Source organism: Sceloporus occidentalis, unplaced genomic scaffold, assembly GCF_023333645.1.
Source record: "Sceloporus occidentalis isolate IW3139 unplaced genomic scaffold, rSceOcc1.0.p SCAF_3, whole genome shotgun sequence".
Taxonomy (NCBI): domain Eukaryota; kingdom Metazoa; phylum Chordata; class Lepidosauria; order Squamata; family Phrynosomatidae; genus Sceloporus; species Sceloporus occidentalis.
In genome coordinates, this window is record NW_028316983.1 from 197,356,148 (window position 1) to 197,377,892 (window position 21,745).

Here is a 21,745-nt window from a genome sequence, read left to right on the forward strand (position 1 = left end):
GTAATTAACTGGATGAGGGTGAATAAAATGAAGCTTAAAATAGAGAATTTTGATCAAAATTTTGATTAAAAAAGTGTATTTCAACTATGGATCTGATGAAAATTATATGTTACTGGAAGCAACTCATAATTTTCTTTACTATAATACAATTATTTAGATTAAAAATAGATTAAAATACAATTATTTAGATTAAAAATAAAGTGTTTAATAAGTAAACTCTGGCGGGTTACAAACCGCAACTTGGGACGTCCTCAGGACGTCCCAGTTTAAAAAAGGGGCATCTCTTCCAGACGCCCCTATTCCTGTTACAGACTCTGTCCGTAACAAATGGCGATGGCCGTTCCACATGGCCGCCGCCATCTTGACGTAACGGACGCTGTGCGTCTGCACGTCGCATGGCACTAATGATGTCGTGAGTGCGCCATTGGCGCCTCGCAGCATCATTAGCGTGCCGCCAGAAGAAGCTCCATTTTGGAGCTTCTTTTTTGCTCCGTAAGGGAGCCGCGCAGTTTGGCTGCGGCGGCTCCCTTGCGGAGCAAACAGCAGCGCCGGGAGACCGCCGCAAAGCAGCGGTTTATAACGCCTCTTTGTAATATATCTGCTTCCCCTAGTGATAGGTTTGCCTTAAGGTCAGCATAGGTCAGAAATGACTTGAAGGGATACAAGAACATTTAGGGAAACAAAGATTTGGTGAAAGTCATAATCAACATTCAGAAGTGGTAAACTTCTTAAGACCTGGACAAAATTTATTCAGTGTATATGTTCAGTAAGGGATCCAGGAAATCTACTACAATCTCAGTTGACATGTCCTGTGACCTGTGCCACATAATTGGATGTGCTGATTTATTAATCTATTCCTGTATTTACTTTTACAGATTAAAAAAATCAATAGGAATTTTCCTGTAAACCAGCAGGTAAGAGAGGAAAATATGTTTTCAAATTTTAATTTACAATTGTTCTTTGTTTAGTGAAGTAGTTTCAGTAGTTTATGACTTACTTATTCTTTTAGACTTGGTTGCCATGAATTAACAGAATCCTAACAAGCTTAGTAAATAGCCCATGAATATCAGTGGAGAGGGGAAAAACAAATATCTCCTTATGCAGAAAACTGGTTGATGGAGATTGAAGGAGATTATCGCACCCAGGAATCCTGGTGGAAGAGACACTGGATCTAAAAGACAAATCAGATGTTATTGCATTTATCTGTGTCTGGGCTGTAGGCAGCCTGTATCCACTCACGCAGCCCTTCTACAACCCAGACTTCTCCCATGGCTTCTTTTAGGAACAGGAAAATCTCATTCTCGAAAATGCTGTGGGACATGTCTGGGTTGCAGATGGGATGCCCAAGTGGATACAGGCTGCCTACAGCCCAGACACAGGTAAATGTGATAACATAATTTTCATCTTTTAGTACCCACGTCTCTCTGTTGGGATTCCTGGGTGCAATAATCTCCAATGTTTTCCATATATTTAGCTATAGAGTTCAGGGAGAGTCTCTATATGAATTGTGTGAAGAAGGAAAGTATAGTCATGGTGGACTGCTTATGTACATACAGATTTCCTAAGTTCAGATGTTTTCATTTTATCTAAGGCGGGTTATAGACCGCCACTTTGAGGCGGTCTGCCGCCACCGCCGCCGTTTGCTCCGTGCAGGAGCCGCAGTAGCCACACCGCGCGGAGCAAAAAGGGAGCTCCAAAATGGAGCTCCTTCTTGCGACGCCTCTGTGACGTCGCGAGGCGCCGCTGGCGCATTTGCGACATCATAGGCGCCGCGACACGTCTGGACACTATGCGTCCAATACGTAAAAATGGCGTCCCCCATGTGGAAGGGGTGCCGCCATGTTCTACGTATGGAATATGTACTAGGGTTAGGGGGTGCAGAAGCACCGCCCCTTCCTAACCCTAATATGTATTCCATACATATTTTTTGGCGGTCTGTAACCCGCCTAAGTTTTCTTTTTTGTTTTGGCTAAGTTTTCACTTTTGCTCTGCATGTGGATGTTGGAGGCAGGAGTGGAAAGCCCTGTGTCCTTGAGAGATTACCTACCCCTGGAGTACATAATAATAATAATAATTTGTTTTATTTATATACCGCTATTCCAAAGATCATAGCGGTGAACAGCAAGTAAGCTAATTAGCAAGTAAGCTAATTTGCCCCCAACAGTCTGGGGACTCATTTTAACGACCTCAGAAGGATGCAAGCCTGAGTCGAGCTTGGGCCCTTTTGCTGGTCTTGAACTTGCAACCTTGTGGTTTCGAGTGAATGGCTGCAGTACAGGCATTTAACCACTGCGCCACCAGGGCTCCCTTGTTGTTGTTGTTTTTATTTATACCCCATCTTTTCTCTAAAAATGGGATTAACGATGTCTTGCAAATTCTGCTTACATGTAAGATTTTCTTAAATATGTTCTTTTGGCATATATAGATTCCTTTTATGTGACTAACATGTATATAGGGCTAAAGATATCACCATATCCAAGGATGCTTCCAATCTCCTATGTGGATTCTGGAGTTCTAGGTTACCTGGTTTTGTTTCCAAAGTACAGCCAACCCATTAAGAATTCTCCCCTGCTTTATTTGTTTGTTTTTAATTTTGTATAGCTTGCTTTCATTTCTTTCATGTCCACTGAGAAAACTTTGGAAAAGGCCAAACCTGATGAAATGCATGATTGCCTCAGGGATTTCCTCTATGCTGGTCTATTTATTTGTATTGGGGGGGGGGAATCTCACAAATGTGTGTATATCATAATTCATTTGTGCAGGTGATTTACCAATGTACAGGAGTGCAAATTACTAAACGAAATGAATCTGGATGCATCTCATGTATAGTCCCAACAGGATTGTTCTGACATAGTATTAGTTACACACATATGTACTGGTAATGTAAAGGGAGGAAAAGGTAGAAATGAACTGTGGATGTTCATGCTTGGCAACAGTTATAGGTTTTTTTTTTTAAAAAAAATCACTATTAGACAAAAAAACTTTACATAAAATCTAGTATAATATCGTTTAAAATAACTAAATACAGAATTTTTTATTTCCTTATAGAAAGATATTATAAGTGTCTCACAGTGGTGTTACCATAAATACTCTGCTTATAAAGCACTATCAAATATTGCCATGCTACAAATACAAAGCTTGTGGCCAAAGAACTAACAATGTTTAAATGGCCAGGGGGAAAGGAGAGATTTCCATTACTTTCAAAGGAAGTACACTCCATTAGAAAATGTCAAGGTGACATATGCAAGCTTCTATATTTGGCCTGCAAAGTTGGGACAAGAAACACCGTTGTGTTTCAGTTTTTTTTTTTTTAATAAATCAGTTCTGAGCAGTTGTTTATCAGAGACAGAAAATGAGAGAGATGGAAACAATAGTAACTGGTACTGAACTCAAGACGTTACCTAAGTTTATCTGAGAAATTATTGTATGAACAGTAGTACACAGATTCAGAACCTCACACCCCCCAACCTTCTAATGCCTTGTCTACGCTGCAGAAATAAAGCAGTTTGATACCACTTTAACAGCCATGGCCTAATGTCCTAGGAATTTTGGAATTTGTAGGGATTTTTTTAGATACTTGGCCTTCTCTGTCAGAGAGTTGTTATGCCAATTACAAACCCCAGAATCCCATAGTGTTGAGCCATGGCAATTAGAGTAGTATCAAACTGTTTTATTTGTGCAGTGCAGATGCAGCCACTATCTCTTTGCTTTGATTTACCTTTTTTTTTGGGGGGGGGGGGTCGGGGGTAGGGGGGGAGAATTTGTTCTGTAAACCACCCAGAAATACAACCACATCATAGCTGCTCAGGAATCTGGAATCTGATGGAGAAATTCCAGCTTCTATTTAATTCTTTCCCAGTGAATAACTAAATAATTTATTTTCCTTATTTCAATTGCCCAGCATCCATGTGAGCCTTTGGGAAATAAAAATGATGAGAATAAGATATTTCTTGGTCTTTACTGACTGCAGTTGGTGAACTAAGAAAATATTACTTCTTGTTGAATTTTGAACTTACCGTATATACTTGACTATAACTCGAGAAATTTATGCCCCAAAATTGACCCTAAAATTTGGGGTAGACTTATATAAGGGCTAATACATCAGTAGTGCTTAGAAAGATCCTAAAGCAAGCAAGCCTGCTGCCCCAATCTCCACTGAACACCAGTTCCTCCCCCCTCCAGTCCGTTTTGCAAGCCTTTGCTTCCTATCGGAAAAACTCCCCATTTAAATCCACTTGCTTCTCTCTCTGCTCCCTTTTGCAAGACCTTGCTTCCTATGGGAAAAAAACCTCTCCATTTAAAACCACTTGCCTCTGTCTCCAGTCCATTTTCCAAGACCTTTATTCCTATGGAAACAACTCTCCATTTAAATCCACTTGCTTCCTTTCTCAATCCAATGTTCAAACCTCTCCTCCAGCACCTGGGAATTGGTTGAGTGGGGTCCAGAGAAGGAAAAGGATGGATGGAAGTGGCATTTCCCCCCTTCCATCCTTTTTTATAGCCCCCAAAGTTTTACCCTTGACTTATCCACGAGCCATAACAATACTCAGGATTTTGAGCCTGAAACTTTCCCTTGACTTATACATGAGGTTGACTTGTTTAGTAGTTTTCCCATTTTCCTTTCAGAAAATTACCACTGAAATGCTTAAAACTAAATAAGTGTGAAAAGTTTTATTTCTGTTTAAAGCTGACCATCTGCATAATTTTAGTTATTGCAAGTACAAGGTTCCTTTCATCATCCCCATAGGACCAGGATGATCAGGTGAAAATATCAGCTGCAGTGAGCAGTTGACAACATTAAAAAGCAGAAACTTTGCTGAAAAGAACCTTCCATGACTACAACAAAGGGATAGACCAGGTTTTTTGAGGTTCTTTTTTAGAACTTGATATGTGGTTTCTCCCCAAAGCAAGCAAAAATCCCTACTTGTGGGATGGAAGACAGTATATTTATGCATTGGTGAGGCCAAGATTGCAGTCTCTGAATAAGGTAGACAATAACAAGCCAAAGACAGGGACAGAATTTCATGTCACTTCTTGAGTGGGAATAACTGCTTAGGGAATATGTCCTGCCTGTAAAGGAATGGATGTTTACAGTTATTTCTTGAAGTTATCAACTTTCTTTGAGGATGACAGAGAAATGGCCCAGTAAGACCCTCGTGTTTGAGTCAAGCAGATAGATCCAAGGAAAACAAGCAGAGGCAGGTAAAGTTGCTTTAAGGAAGGGACATTGAAGTCATGATTGCTCGGATGGCCAGAGTGGATTGAGCTCTCTTTTCTACTGCAGATACAAACGAATTTTATCTTGGCAAGGCATTGAAACCATTTAATCTTTAATATAGACTTTGAAGACCCTCCATCCCATGGCAGGTGGAAAGGAAGGGAGAGGACAGAAATGAAAAAAAGTACAATCCAATAGAAAGTCCTCCTTCTGAACCCCATTTAAATAAACAGGAAAGTTAGTGCAGTTCCTTTCCACAGGTATCTAAGCTGGTAGACTTATAGTATCTTTTTGGATTCTTTCATAAGATTCTGACTGTGCTTAATAGATAACTGGGTTGGAGAAGATGATCCATAAATATTTCCAATGCAGAATAATAACTTCCAGTGAGATACTCTATGATAACTTTCTGCAAACTAGTAAGATAAAACAAGATACTGCACTTCAGCTAAAAATGCTGTCACATGAAATATTATTAGGATTTTCAACAGTGTATAGATACAAACAGATAAATGAACTGCTATAGAGAAAAATATGCTAAAAATGTGTGTGTGTGTGTGTGCATACATATGCAAGCATATGTAATACATCAGAAACAGACAGACAGACATATAGACAGAGAGACATTTGACTCTGTATTTTATTCTAATTTTTAAAAAGGTCTCCATGGCTCTCAAAATCATCAGCTCAGCATCTCTGATTTACCATTATTAAACAGTTACATCTAAGAATCTCTCTCTCTTTTCACCATCTGTTATCAAAGAACATAGTGATCATGCTCATTATATGGAGAAAAGCTCTAGGTTGAAACAACTATTGCTAAGTGTGTATAAAAACACATAGGGGAGCTGGATTCTTGCTGTTAAATTAGGAAGAAGTACACACCAGGGTGTCAATTATGCTGTGATAATTTCTGCATATTACACAGTCAGCTATTTGCACAACTAAACATTGATTATTTGTGCATTGATCTGAGCCTGGAATTCTTTTATTATTGAATGTTTCCTTTTTGTTTAAGAAGAGAAATAATTCCCAAGAGGGAGTTGTAAAAAGAAGAACAGACACAAGGAAGATTTAATGCAATTCACATTCACTGCTACTTTAGATTGTTCCTGGCATCCTGATTAGCTTTGTTAGTGGTTTTCTGGGCTGTTTCCCATGCATGTTTCAAATGTTCTGGAAGCTTTTAGGCACAGTAGACTTGGTCCTGAAGTATCAAGGACCATTTTTTGTATTAATCTTCACTTTATTAATCTTCAAAAACAGATGTACAGTTGAGGCATGGTCATGGCTGCCAGTTTGTTAATGGGATGTTTAGAATTGTATTTGGCAAGTGGGTTTTCCAACAGATGGCTAGCCTGAATGCTTGCCGTGTATGTTGGCATACACGTGTTGTGTACTGTTGAGAAACCATGGAAAGTAATTAAGTGAGCTGCTGGAGATTTATGGTAGAAAGAAAATGACATTAGAATCAATCTTAAGTTTCTTAGGGCCTAACTGGATCCGATTTCAAATTAATTTTTGAATAACAGGTAGCTTTTTGAGAAAGGCCAACAGAATCATAGATATGTATGGGAGTTATAATTACCAGATCCCAGCAGGTGTGGAAGGGAAAATTTAATCCTTACTTCTTTTGTGGTGCTGAGGAAAATCCCTTACTGAAGTTTCCATGTGCATTGGGATGAAATCCCCCACTGGACTGTAAAAGGTCCAGGAGAATTAAGAAGTTCATACTTCTGGATTGGTTCACTGGTGTATGACCTCCAAAGGCTGCCTTTGTTCCTAATTCACATCAAAAAATACAATGGATACAATTGCTGATACATGGCAAAGTGATAGAGCAATGTTCTTCTATCTAAAAAAAATTGAAATTTCAATGAGTAGCTTTAGCATTCTGTGAAGTGTGCTTTGGGTGGCACGGTTAGGGAAAGCTTTGCCATTCTTTGTCTCTGATCATTTTTAGCATTGGCTGTCACATTCACCATAACATAAATATGCAACATAAACTCCTGAAAGTTACCAAAAGTGTGTGAGAAAAGTACAGTGTGGAAGGTCATTGAAATTAAATTTAATAGGCACAAATGCATTCCCAGTTCAGTGTCTGTGCAATGTTTAATCATTTTTAAGTCAAGAAAGAAAATGCTGAGTAAGGCTATGTGAAGATTATTCCTTTAAACTATGTAAGTTTGAAAATATGATTTGGAAAGTATGATGCAGATATTTTATTATGATGATATTTTAAATCCAAGTGCATACATTTTGAAAGCACTCTTAAACACAGTAGATAAATGTTTTATACATTTGGTTTTCTCCTTTCGGATTTTGGAGAGCCAGGATGGTGTAATGGTCTGAGCATTGGGCTATTACTTTGAAGACAGTGGTTCAAATCACTGCTCATGCATTCTGTGATACTAAAGAAGTCACAGTCTCTCAGCCACAGAGGAAGGCAAAGGCTTCCGTTCCGAACAACTTGTGCCAAGAAATCTCCATGAAAGAGTTGCCTTAAAAGTTGGAAACACCTTGAAAGCACACAACAACAATTTTCTTTTTGACATTTGAAAGTTTTATAGTTGATACTTTTTCGATGTTTCAGAACATAGTTCAAATAAGCTTCTAAAGCTATGTCATGTTTAAGATGTTCACTAAATAGTGTTCTCAGTTACTGTTCTGTTGGATCTGGCACAAATGTGTTGTTGTTCATATCTTTATAATCTTCTAGCAATATTAATATTCTTATCTTTATATATTCTAATGTCTCTCTATAGAGAAAGAGGTCCATTACCTCTGGTGCTTCTTGAGGTTCTTTTTATCAAGTTATACTGATATACCAGACTTTTTGGCATAAGATTCCTCTATTCCTGAGCAAAGAATAGTCAATTCCTCTATTCTTGAGCAAAGCAGAATAAAATCTACGATACTGACACTGGTCATTTGGAGCTATTATCTGTGAAAATGTATGTCTTTCACTTGTTTATTCCTTTCAGGTGAAATGTTTCAGTACACCAGAGGAAACCAGAAATGTAACCACATTACAGAATTAAAGCAGTTTAATACCATTTCAACTGCCATGATTTATCCTACAGTATCCTAGTTTTGTAGTTTCATGAAATATTCAGTCTGGTGTGTCAGAAAGCTCATCAAACTACAAATCCCAGGATTCTGTAGGATAGGTCTTGGCAGTTAAAGGGGTGTCAAACTGCTTCAGTTCTACAGTGTGACTACACCCCCAGAGCTGATTATGCCAGGTTAAACGTTCATGTAAATAAAATAATCTTCTTTGACATCTCCTTTGAAACCATATAATATATGACCCCTAATATTGGGATGGTCCTATTAAAAAGAAAAGAAAAGAAAATTGACACTGAAGGCAGAAATCCAGCAAGGCATTTAAATGTTATATTTATTTTATTGCAGAATTGCTAAGCTTTCAGCCTCTATTTTTGAACAGAAACAGTTTTCAAGCTCTTAATATAATATGCAGGGAATCTGGCATTATTTTACTTTCTCGTTATATCAGAGTATCGAAGAACTGTCAAGTAATAATGAATACATTCAACCTAATGCCCCCAACCTTCCAAATATATAGCTAAACACAACAGTCATGTTGTTTATTATGGGAGCTCAGGGAATGAGAAACTACCAGAGCCCTAAATCAATGCAATTTTAGGTCTTAGTTATTGATCAGATTGTGAAATATGGTGTACATCAACCTATAGCTTCATCTAGCTTATAAAGGTCTTTGAACCTTCTGGTCTTGCAGGCTTTGTCCCAAAGCATCTCCATATTTTTAAATTGCTAAGAATGGATTTACAGCCATCAACAGAACTAGGATATATTTCTAATTGAAATATAGTAATAATTGCACTCTTTGTTGAATGAATCTGGTATTTCAGAGTGCTCTGTTGCTTTAAGGCTCTAACATTAGATAAAAACTAATATTAGATTAATATTACAGGAAAATTTGAATATATGTGGCAAAGAAACATCTTTGTGTGGTCTGTTAAAAATGTCAGTGATCAATGTTTAAAGCCTTAGAGAAAGCAGCAGTGATATTATTAATTAGTGTTTAAATGATCTAAAATCACTTCATGTCTCATCCACTTATCCTAAGCCCTCTTAGGCTGTACCTCCATTGCAGAAGAAATGCAGTTTGAGACCACTTTTACTACCACATGTGAAAAAATATCCCAGTCTTATTACCACATTTCTAGTTCTGAAGGAAAGTTTTACAGATTGCTAAGGAGACCAATAAATGGGCCTTAAAGAAGCCAGTGTGGTGTAATGGTTTGAGCATTGGGCTACCACTGTGGCCATAGTTTGAATCCCAGCTTTTCCATGTAAACCCACTTGGGACTTTGGGCATCTCATACACTCTCAGTCTCAGAGGATAGCAATGGCAAACCCCATCTGAACAAATCTTGCCCAGAAAACCCCATGATAGCTTCACATTAGGGTCACCATAAGTCACAAAAGACTTGAAGGCACACAACAACAGCAAAGCAAATCAAGCTTGAAGCAAATCTCTGTTATACTTTTCTTACACCAAAGTTATGCTTCTGCATCAGGGGTATGCAGTACTTCTCTTACATCATGGGTTAGGTACACTGCAGTGATCCATTAACTGCATCTAGCTGCACTAGACATATATGTAGAATGAAGAAACACTGTACTTGCATATAAAGTGTATTGTCAAAAAAAGTGTGGATTAGAATTTATGAAAATCTGAAAGTCGTGCTGTTAAATTTACAGCCAAATATCTTCTGCCCACAGTGACTCCAAAGAAGGTGTAGAACACATAGACAAATGGCAATAATTATTCTAAGCTGCAAATGATCTTGTAACAGTTTTGCTTCTAATTCTTTCACTTATCTTCTGCCCTTAAATACTAATGCCAACTTGCCTCACAACCAGTAATTGTCAGGCTCATTTGTCCTTTGCAGCATTTACTTCTGGATTCATGAAATACATTTTTGAAAAGATCAGTTCTGTGCTCATCAGGAAGAAAAATATTAGGAGATGTTCAGCTGCTAGAGGTTGCCTTGAATTCATCTGACTTTGAAAGAAAAGATAGAATCAGTATAACATGGGAAGAAATGATTGGAATAAAGTTCGAGTGCTTGGCAGTATTTTCCACTGCAGCCCAAGTTGGCTTTCTTCTCCCAGAGAGTAAGCTAAGGTCTATGTGGCAAAGCTGCCTCAAAACTATCATGTTTTCCAAATTACACAGGGACATTGCATGTCTAAATTAGGTTCATAATCTGAGAGACAGAATGCTGGAGGAAGCAATGGAAATGAGATCTTTGTAAAACCCTAAAGAGCAACTGCCAGCTGGTATAGAAAATACTGAGTTACATACACCAATGGTGTCAGGATATTAAGCAACTTTCTGTGCAAAAGAATTGGCATTTTTATATAGATGTTCACATGCTAGATCTTGGGTGATCATTCTCAGATTTCATGACAGTGAGTTCCTTTAAGTCAATAGGAGGTCCTTCCAAGAGAGAAAAGTTTGCTTGAACTGTGGTATGAAATGTGTTCCTGTTCTCATAAAAACATGTACTTCTAAAACATTAATAATTGAAAAATGAAGATATTGTATAATATTGAAAATATTTTTTTATAAATTTTATTGATTAAAATATTAATTGTTTTTAAATAAAATTTGGGCAATGGTGTTCTAACCCATGTAAGAGTGGGATACATCTAAAGTGGTCATTCCTGGACTATTTACTAAAAAAGCAACTGAGTTAAAGGAAAAGAAATAGAAAAAATAAATAAATATTATTATTATTATTAACCTTTATTTACAAAGCACTGTAAGTTTACACAGCGCTGTACATACAATCTTTTTAATTGGACTGTTCCCTGCCCTCAGGCTTACAATCTAAAAAGACATGACACAAAAGGAGAAGGGAGTGGTGGAGGGGAAGGGGCCTTTCTAGTAGGATAATACATATAAAATACATAGCAATATAGGAAATTATTCAATAAAACAGGCACCAAAAGAACATCAAATAGTAAGCAACAATTATGTAATGCCTGGGAAGGCTTCTCTGAACAGGATGGTCTTCAACTCCGTTTTGAAGCTGGTTAAAGAAGTGATGGCTCTTGCTCGCGGGGGAAGAAGGTTCCAGGAGTGAGGGACAGCGAGTGAAAAGGGGCGAATCCGAGATGGGGCAGAGGAAATCCTGGGCTGGGACAGTAGATCTTGACTACCAGAATGGAGGGCCCTAGTTGGAAGGTGAGGAGAAATAAGGTCTGATAAGTAAGGAGGGGCCAGTCCATGGAGGGCTTTAAATGTCGACAGCAGGAGCTTATACTGAATGCGGAAAGAGAGGGGGAGCAAGTGAAGGGATGCCAACACAGGAGAGATATGGTCACAGCGGTGGGCGGATGTGATAATGCGTGCAGCTGAATGCTGGACAGAAATTAAAGAAGAAATAAAAATAAGAGAGAACCAACTGAAAGCCAACCTCAAAGATGAAAGATTTATAAGGGAAATAAAGTATCTTCAATATCAAATCTCAGTATTAACAATGGAAGATACAGAGAAAAAATTAACATTTATGAAACAAAGGTACTTTGAATCTGCAAATAAACCAGGGAAACTATTAGCATATAAAATAAAATAAAAAGAGAAAAGAACAATACCACAAATCAGAAATGGAGATAAGATTAATAATAATAATAATAATAATAATAATAATGACACAAATATAATAAAATAATAAAACAAATGTTTCACAAATATTATTCAAACTTGTTTAAGAGATGCAACTCTATAAGGAAAAAATAATAAAATATTTAAATAATCAGAATATTCAGAGGATAACAAAAGAAGAAAGAAAAGAATTAAATAAATTAACAATGACAGTAGAATTGATAATGGCAATAAAAAAGTAGTAAGACTGATAAATCACCAGGACCTGATGGCTCATCATGGAATACTACAAAACTTGCTTGGGACAATTATTAACCCATCATCAGAGAACAATGAATGAGATCCTGAGAGATAATATACTAAACACATGGAAACTAGTGAATATTACAATTATACCCAAAGAATACAAGGACAAATTAGATGTGCAAAATTATAGACCTATATCCCTTTTAAACACAGAGTACAAATTATTGGGTTCTATTTTGTCAGAGATCAATTGTTTTTAAAACAATTGGATACATGAATACCAAAATGGCTTTTTTACTAAACAGAATGATCAAAGAAAAGATTAGAATTTTAATAAATTTGATTGAGATTCACACAAAAAATATAGCTAAACAACTATTATTAATATTTGTCGATGCTGAAAAAGCATTTGACAATACAAAATGGGAATTCATGTTTGCGGTGTTAGAGAAAATGGATATGGGAGCACAATTTAAAAAATAGATTGAGATGATATAAAAAAAGCAGGAAGCAACAATATTGATAAATGGTGAAAAAACGGAACCAAGGGAGTAAGACAAGATTTTTTGTTGTGCCCTCTTTTATTTTTAACGGTTATGGAGGTATCGATGAAGGATATTAGGGAGGTCAAATTGCTTGGAGGCGTAAAGATAAAGAGTATGGAATATAGAGCAAGAGCATTTGCAGATGATTTGGTCATATCATTGGGAAGCCCCTTAGAAAGTACAGTGCACCTGTGTTATACGGCTTACGCAGCTTCCAGCATATACCGGAAATCTTCACCAGAAGAAGCCTCAACACACCAGGAAGAAGTATAGATCACTTATTTTAAAAACTGAGACATTATGGTGAAGCTTCAGGTTTCAAGATAAATAAAACAAAAACAACAATGTTATGTATGAATTTGTTCGAAAAAGATAAGCAAGAACTGATTTTAAAAAATAGCGTCAAGACAAAAAAAGTGTGGAACCCTTTAGTGTTGTTTATTAAAACTGAAGATATAGCCTCCATTTTTTATGGTAATATAGTGATGTATCAGCTTTAATTTATGATATTGTGAGGCTAAAATATAAGCACAAAATATATACATAGGAAAAATAAACAAGATTAATTATGTGGGTTTTTTTTTTCTGGTTCTCTATTCATTTCCTCTTGAAGGGATTGCAGAGAACCAAATTAAGCAAAGAGAGAAGATGAGAAAATCTATTTTGAATGTATTAAGGACGTTATCTTGGCAACTATGTGTCTTGGTGTTTCTCCAGGAAGTTACTTTGTCTTGTATTAGGATAGTTTGTATTATGTTAGTTTCCTAATTTGTTAGAATGATTTGTTATATGTTTGTATGATATTTGTATGTGTTGTATTGTGTATTGTATTGTATAGTGAGTCTAGTTTTATTTGTTTATTTATTTATTTATTTTCTTCTGTTGTTAAATGTTTTTACTTTTATTCATAAAATAATTTAATAAAGATTAAATTATAAAAATAGTGTCAAAATGGAAAAAAGTACAATATTTGGGGATCACATTGGCAACTGAAAATACTGATTTGTTTCAAAATAGTTTTGAAGTAATTTGGAAAGAAATTTAAAAAGACATGAAGCTATGGGATAAAATAGATCTGACTTGGACCACTCAAATTTCTACCATAAAAATGAATGTGCTTCCCAAGATGATGTTCCTCTTTTAAAATCTCCCTATTATCATGAACGATACACCTACAATTCCTGTCACAAAGACATCACAAACTTTTTCTGGAAAGGAAAGAAGCGAAAATGTTAAAAGATGCAAGAGTGAGAGGTGGCATGGCCCTACCAAATTTAAAATGCTACTATTACACTTCTGCTCTTAGCTGGATAGAATTGGAAAAAAGAAGAATATTAAATTTGGAGTGTGCTGATTTAATTTAGAGGATTCTTGCCTATCTGTTTTACGAGAAAGAAAAGGTAAATAAAGATTTCAGTAATCATTTTATAAGAAAATTATTACTAAGAATATGGTTAAAATATAAATCAATATGGTGCCCACAGATACCACTGTGGGTGTCAACAAACGAAGCACTTTTTAATAAGGACATATTACAAAGTACCAGATGGGCTATACATATGTAGATATATTAAAAATGCAAAATAATCAATGGGTTATAGAATCGAAAACTGAATTAACAGAAGAAGTCCTGAATTGCAATTGGTTTCTTTATAGAAGATTAAAAGAAAGATTTACTCAAGATATCAGAACACATGGTATAGATAAAGCAGATTCTGAATTTGAAAAAAATAATTGATGAAAACAATAATCACCCATTTTTGAGGCTGTATAAATGTATATTAAAATTCCAAAAGAAAGACAAAAGTATTAAAAGGGCAGAAGATTTAGGCCAAAATATTCAGTTACATCAATGGGAGAAAAATTGGAACAAAAGAATGAAATTTACTTTAAATTATGATATATGAGAGCATTTATATAAAATGGAGTACCACTGGTACTATACCCTTTAAACTTGCCAAAATGAATAAGAACTTGAAAAATACATGGTGGAAATGAGAGAGGGAAGTAGGCACCTTCTTTTATTGTTTGTGGGGGTGCCTCAAAGCAAAACAATTTTGGAAAGCAATTCATTCTCAAATCAAGAAAATATTGAATACAACATGATTTCTTTATAGCTAGGGCAGATCCAAAAATGTAGTCATTAAATATAATAGAAGATGACAAATTAGAGTGCAAATATGGAAGATTGCTATTTCACATGATAGTCACAGCAAGAATGTTATAGACTGCCAAGTGGAGAAGCAAGGAAATACTAAATATAGAAATGTGGTTGCCTCAGATGTTGCTGTCAAATAACCACAGTATAACATGTTGGAAGTAAGGCCACAACTTTATTTGCAAACAATTGGTAGGGTTGGCACAAAGCATAAGGTCAGGATCTGTGCAATCAAACCACCCAATGTAGTCTGATTATCCAAACCGGGCACCCACCCGGTGCTTGGGATGACCTAGGGGCTAAGGAACACAACTTGACCGCAAACCTTGTCTTGCGTTCACCAATTCACAAAGCCCCTAGTCACCGGGAGGCGCTCCTGCGTTCTGGCCCCCGCAATGGCCAAACGCCTGCCCTATTCACCCCCGGGTACCTATTGACTCCCAAACCAGAGCTCCATAGCCCTGGTACCACAACGTGCAGATCCTGGCCTATGCTGCCGCCAAGTTGTGACTAAAAACCACCTAACAACAGCGGTGGGTGGGCGGGAGAAGCACCAAGACTTGCTCCCTTCCACAGCTTGGCTCCGCTCTACTCAAAGCCAAGCAACCGACTGAGGAAAAGGGCCAGCAACACGGCCTTATATAGGCCTAGGCCCCTCCCTCCCTGCGTGCTGTGCGGGGCCCCGCCTCCAAGGCCCAGCCCACCAATGGGCAGCCTTGGAGGACCGGAAGCCCCGCACCAACGAAACCATCTCCCAAAGCGTCGCGGAGCGGAAGGGCCGCCCCTTCCTCCCCCGCGCACCAATAGGGAGCCGGGCAAACCCCAGAGCACTCTGGGGCTTGTAGTCCAGCCGTGTCTAGCAGCAAAACGGTCTGCCCGGCGAGGCGGGCGACCGTTGCTTTATGAAAATATGGAAATAGATAAAATGACATACATTATAAAGAAAAAATCATTACAAACATTTAAGAAAGAATAGGAACCATTACTTATCTTTTTTAAATAAAGAAAAAGGGGTCTTTATGACAATTGCTTTAGTTTTAACTAGGAGATATAAAAGGGTAAAAATGATGTGTAAATATTAAATTGTTTTGAATATGCATTTCCTATGATTTATATAGTATTTATAATAGTTGTTAAAGTGTTTGTTAAATTAAGTAAGATTAAGAACCTATGTGAATGATACACAAATATGGTGACAATTAAATTTGATTTATTGAGAGAACAATATAAACAGAGAATAAATGGAAGACTAGAAAAGATAATGGAATTCAAGGTCATTCAATTAATGTTGCTAAATATTATTGGATTTTGTTTTTAATTGTTTTTTGAAAATAAATAAAACTGTTTAAAAATAATAATCAGTGGAATAACAACCATACATTCAGTTTCCTAAATAACAGAAGAAAAAATCACTTCATGATCACTTGATAGAGTACTAGTCCAAGTATTCATTCTTCACAAAACAATACTGTGAATCGACAATTTGATTTAGTCTTCTAATGCATCATTATATGTATTCTTGGGGTCAGAATGCCATGCCAGAAAGTGGTAGCATCTGAGTTAGATGCTCTCTTAGATAAAATTATTTGGATCCATTTCAATTTGGGTTCAGATCTGGTTTTGAGATTGCATTTGTCACCTGGATGACCTCTGCCAGGAACTCACAAGGTCCTATTGGACCTCTCAGTGTCTTTCAGCTTCTACCTGGGATAGGATTGGCAGAACCATTTTCTGGTGACTAATTCACTCTGACCATCTGATCCCTCATCTGTTTTCTTCTTCTTCTTCTTCTTCTTCTTCTTCTTCTTCTTATTCTTATTCTTATTCTTATTCTTATTATTATTTTGGGGGGGGGAAACCAAAATGTATAAAATCAACACAACAAGAAACACACAGAACACAGCATTTCCCACCACCACCTAGATTAATTCCATTATTTAATAATTACCAGTAGTAAATATTTACCAAAGTTGCTGTATAATACTTGTGGACAAAATTGCCTGCTCTTGTAATTAAGAAATGGGGCCCAAATTTCATAGAACAAATTATGTGATTGATCCTTATGTTTTTTCATGCATGTACATGGTCAGCTTTTCCATAAGGGTCAGAGACCAACATCTTGTTTACAAACTATGAAGAGATTAATTCCTCGAATCTTTCCAATGTTATGCTATTTCTTTTTTTGCCACTAGCAGAATAAGCCAATTAGCACTTTATGTAGGATAGGTTCATTGGATTCCAAAAACAGTACTAAGAGTCCTTCCATTGGATCAGCTTCAACCTTCTTGTTAGTAGTAGTGCATATTTCTTTAAGCACAACAGGCCAAAATTGTTCAGTCAAAGGACAAACCCATTATATAAGCATGGTTTTCCTGATATCTGCAGCATTTTGGTCTTATATCTTTTGAAATCAAAGTCAAGTGCACTGGGGTATAATACCATATGTGAACGATCTTAATCATATTCCTGTTAAGACATGCTGAGACAGAATGCATGGGGCTTTCATTCCATATTTGTTTCCATATTTGTTCACTTACATTTATGTTTCAATCCATCTCCCTAACTGCTTTAATACCCTGTGAGAACTACAGGTGAATCTGATCAGTGAGTTATTAAGGATGTTAAGCCTTGAATTGTATTTGTTGATACACTAAGCTCCTCAGAGGAGGTCTGTGCTTTTATACCACGTTCTGTAACTGGGATGTGTTAGATATGAAATCAAATCAGTTGAAAAATTTGAGGCTGCTGAATTGATTTACTTCCTCATTGGTTGCAAATTTCTAGCTCAGATTTAGGTTGTGATCCTATATATAAATTATGTAACCTGTACAATGACCTGATCTCCATGCCCACACCACTTTCGAATGCACTATTGATTGCTTCGTCCCTTTAAGCTTTAGGCAAGTTGATAAACTTATGTTTTTGTTTTCCTTTTTGGCTGGGCATTCAGGTGGTAAAATTCTATCTCACTCTCTTACACAGAAATATAAAAAGGAATGTAACAGCATGGAATCAGTTCAAACTGCTCTTGATTTTAATATATGGAATTGATTTTACTCATCTGATCTCTTTTAATTACATATTTGTGTTTTTTTTATTTTTAAACCAACCTTGAATTTATATAGCAAACAAAAGTTTGATACATTGTTTTTTAAGTTGGATGAATAAAATATTTTTTTCTAAAATAATAATGAAAGATGCTGTAAGACTAGGCTAGTGCTAAAGATCATTTAACTGAAGCAGCTCATATACCTCCAATAGCCTTTGATGTAGGAGGATGGCTTTTGGCAGTCCATCCTTTCTTAGGCTTCCACTGTGGTCATGTGAAGGGATGCCATAGTTTGGACAGTGCAATATATACTAAAGCCAAGCACAGATATTACTAGTTCAAAACTTGAAAATGGATTTGTATTCCTCAATTATTTTTTCTTGTTTATAATTACAGGTATTGATTTCTGTGTGAAAAGATAAAGGACTTGTGCCCCTGCAATATAATAATGTGGGCAATTTTGTCTTATGCCTATGCATTTTCAGGTTTCATTAAGTGAGATATTTGTATTTCTAGACCTATTGTCTTACATAGACTCCAACACTAAATATTGGAGGAACAATAAAGATGCATAATCACTGGATTTTCTCCCTTCCAATAATCATTTACAGTATTTTAAACTGAGATTGGAGATAATAGTCAATCTGTTATAGATGTAACAAGGCAAATAGTGCAAGGACCCAACAGCGAGAGGCAAAAACCTTACACAGGCAGCAAGTGAGAAGGCCCACGGTCTTAGATGTCTCTACACTAATGCATTGAGCATGAGAAATAAACAGGATGAACTTGAACTCCTAGCACAACAAAGCAAATATGAGGCATCACTGAAACCTGGTGGGATGAGTCTCATAAGTGGAATGTATAAATAGAGGGGTATAACCTTTTTAAGAGAAATAGGCCAAACAGGAAAGGAGGAGGAATAGCACTATATGTCAGAGATATTTACACCAGTGAAGAGATCCAGGACATCAATCATGGAAGCCAGGTGGAGAGCATCTGGATAAAAATTAAAGGGGAGGGAAACAACAGGAATGTTATTGTGGGAGTCTACTACAGACCCCCAAGTCAAACTAAGGAACTGGATAATGCCTTTCTAGAACAGACGACCACACACTCAGAAAGGAGAGATGTAGTAGTGATGGGTGACTTCAACTATCCTGATATTTGCTGAAAGTCAAACTGAGCCAAAACTTTAAGGTCTAGCAAATTCCTTACTTGTCTGGAAGATAGTTTCATTGTCCAAAAGGTGGAAGAGGCAACAAGATCAACTATTTTAGATCTGATCTTAATGAACAGGTATGACCTGTTTAATGGGGTGCAAGTGGTGGGATCCTTAGTTGGTAGTGATCATGTTCTCCTGGAATTTATTATATAGTGGAAAGCAGAAGCCAGGCATAGTCAGACACACATTCTAGACTTTATGAATGCTGTTTTCAGTAAAGACGATCCCATGATCAGGAATACTAAAACAGAAGGTAGTTCAGGATGGAAGTTTCTCAACAGGGGGATACTGAAGACACAATTTCAAACAGTTCCAATGAGGAGGAAAAATGGGAGGTGTCTCAAGAAACCAAGATGGATGTCTAGAGATTTTTCAATGGAGCTAAATTTTAAATGGGGCATATATAATAAATGGAAAGGGGGGGGGGGGATAACCAAAAAAGAATTCAAACAACTACAGAGCCATGCAGGGGTAAAGTCAGAAAAGCTAAAGCACAGAATGAGCTCAGGATCCCTAGAGAGGTTAAAAAGAATAAAAAGGGCTTTTTTTGTATTCTATCTGAAGCAAAAGGAAGAAGAAGGAAATGTTAGGGCCACTATGTGGAGAAGATGGCAAAATGCTAACAGAAGACAGAGAAAAGACAGAATTACTCAATGCCTTCTTTGCTTCAATGTTCTCAGAAAAGGAAAAGGGTGCTCAACCTGAGGATTAAGGAGCATATGACAAAATAGGGGAAACTCAGCACAGAATAAGTAAAGATATAGTACAGGAATACCTTGTTAATGTAAATGAATATAAGTCTCCAGGACCAGATGAACTATATCCAATGGTATTAAAATAACTGACAAATGTAATATCAGAGCCATTGGCAATAATCTTTGAAAACTCCTGGAGAACAGGAGAAGTCCCAGCTGACTGGAGGAAGGCAAATGTTGTCCCCATCTTAAAAAAAAAAAAAAAGGGTGGGGGAGAGGATCCCAACAATTATCATCCCTTTAGTCTGACATCAATACCAGGAAAGATTCTAGATCATTAAACAGAGAGTCTGTGAACAACTAGATGGCAATTCCATAATAACAAAAAGTCAATATGGGTTTCTGAGAAAAAAGTCAGTCCAGACTAATCTGATCTCTCTCTCTCTCTCTCTCTCTCTCTCTGATAAAATTACCAGCTTGGTTGATGAAGGGAATGCAGTGGATATTGTATATCATGATTTCAGTAAGGCCTTTGACAAGACCCCCGTGACATTCTTGCAAACAAGCTAGTGAAATGTGGGTTAGACAAGGTGGGTTAGATGGGCCGAACCCAAAGGGTGCTCACCAATGGTTCCTCTTCATCCTGGAGAGAAGTGACCAGTGGGGTGCCACAGGGTTCTGTCCTAGGCCCAGTGCAATTCAACATCATTATCAGTGACTCAGATGAAAAAATAGAGGGCATGCTTATCAATTTTGCAGATGACACCAAATTAGGAGGAACAGCTAATACCCCAGAGGACAGGATGAAAATTCAAAATGACTTTAATAGATTAGAAAGCTGGGCCAAAGCTAAAAAAATGAATTTCAATGCAGAAAAAGGTAAGGTACTTAGGGCAAAAAAAGGAAATGCATAGATATAGGATGGGGCACATGAATTAGTGGGGATGTGGGTAGGTTAGAATAGGATAGATTGTCTTGAAATTCTGAGGAGAAGGATAAGCACAGTGATTTGAGTTGAAAGTGAATATAAAAGTAGTTTTGTAGCCTCTGTTGAAAACAGAATTACAGATTGGTTTTTTGAGCCATAAATGATGACATGCCACAGTGGACTAGCTTTAGAAGCCAAAATGTCTAGAACAGAGCAGGAACTCTCTGACCAAGAAATTAAATAGCAGCAAAATGACAAGACAATTGGGGACATTAAATAGAAACAAATAATTCTTTCTACATCTTCAGTCATTCTCCAGGACCTGAGTATAAATGAGTAGCAAGGTCTTGGAGGTTTTCTTTTAGCTACCCAACCATTAGTTATGAATTTAAGATAGTAGCCAAAGGAAATTCAATATCCAGAAACCTTATCAAAAGCCTGCTTTATCCCCAATGCCCAAACAATATGTTAACCCATTCCCACTATGGGCTGAAATAGTCAAGCAGTAGGCACCAGCTTCATGATGGCATGGGATCATGGCATTCAGATGGTGCATGCCCCCATCTGCCAGGAAGCAGCACTGCTGAGCACAAGTGTGTCAGCATCATGTCAGGTAGAAAATAGTAAAAAATAACATGTTAGGATAACTGTGGTGGTAAATCTAACTGCCAAGTAGAATACAGGTAGATTCTCCCTTATCCAGAATTCCCAAATTGAAAAGTGTTTACGTATGTAACTGTAATAATGATACCTTTGTTTTCTGATGGTTCAGTATGCACAAATGTTGTTTCATGCACAAAATTATTTAAAATACCATGCATAAAATTACCTGCAGGGTATATTTATAAGGTATATAGAAAACATAAATAAATTTCATGTTTAGATTTGGGTCCCATCTCCAAGATATTATGCATTTGCAAATATTCCAATTTTTTTTAAAAAAATCTTAAATCTAAAACACTTCTGATCTCAAGTATTTCAGATATAGGAGACTGAACCTGTATTTTGAGGGACATTCGTAAA

General features: G+C 36.9%; 1 protein-coding gene across 4 annotated transcripts in view; it reads left to right on the plus strand.

Annotated features, from left to right (window-relative positions):
* SNTG1 (syntrophin gamma 1) overlaps positions 1-21,745 on the plus strand; it is a 339,536-nt gene that overhangs the window by 244,540 nt on the left and 73,251 nt on the right. For 3 of the 4 annotated variants that reach the window (XM_089517284.1, XM_089517285.1, XM_089517287.1), the window contains exon 13: positions 876-914. The exons of the other annotated variant lie outside the window; for it this stretch is intronic. In XM_089517284.1, coding sequence (XP_089373410.1) covers positions 876-914 — 39 coding nt within the window. The remainder of the gene's footprint in view (positions 1-875; positions 915-21,745) is intronic. 4 annotated transcript variants of the gene reach the window in all.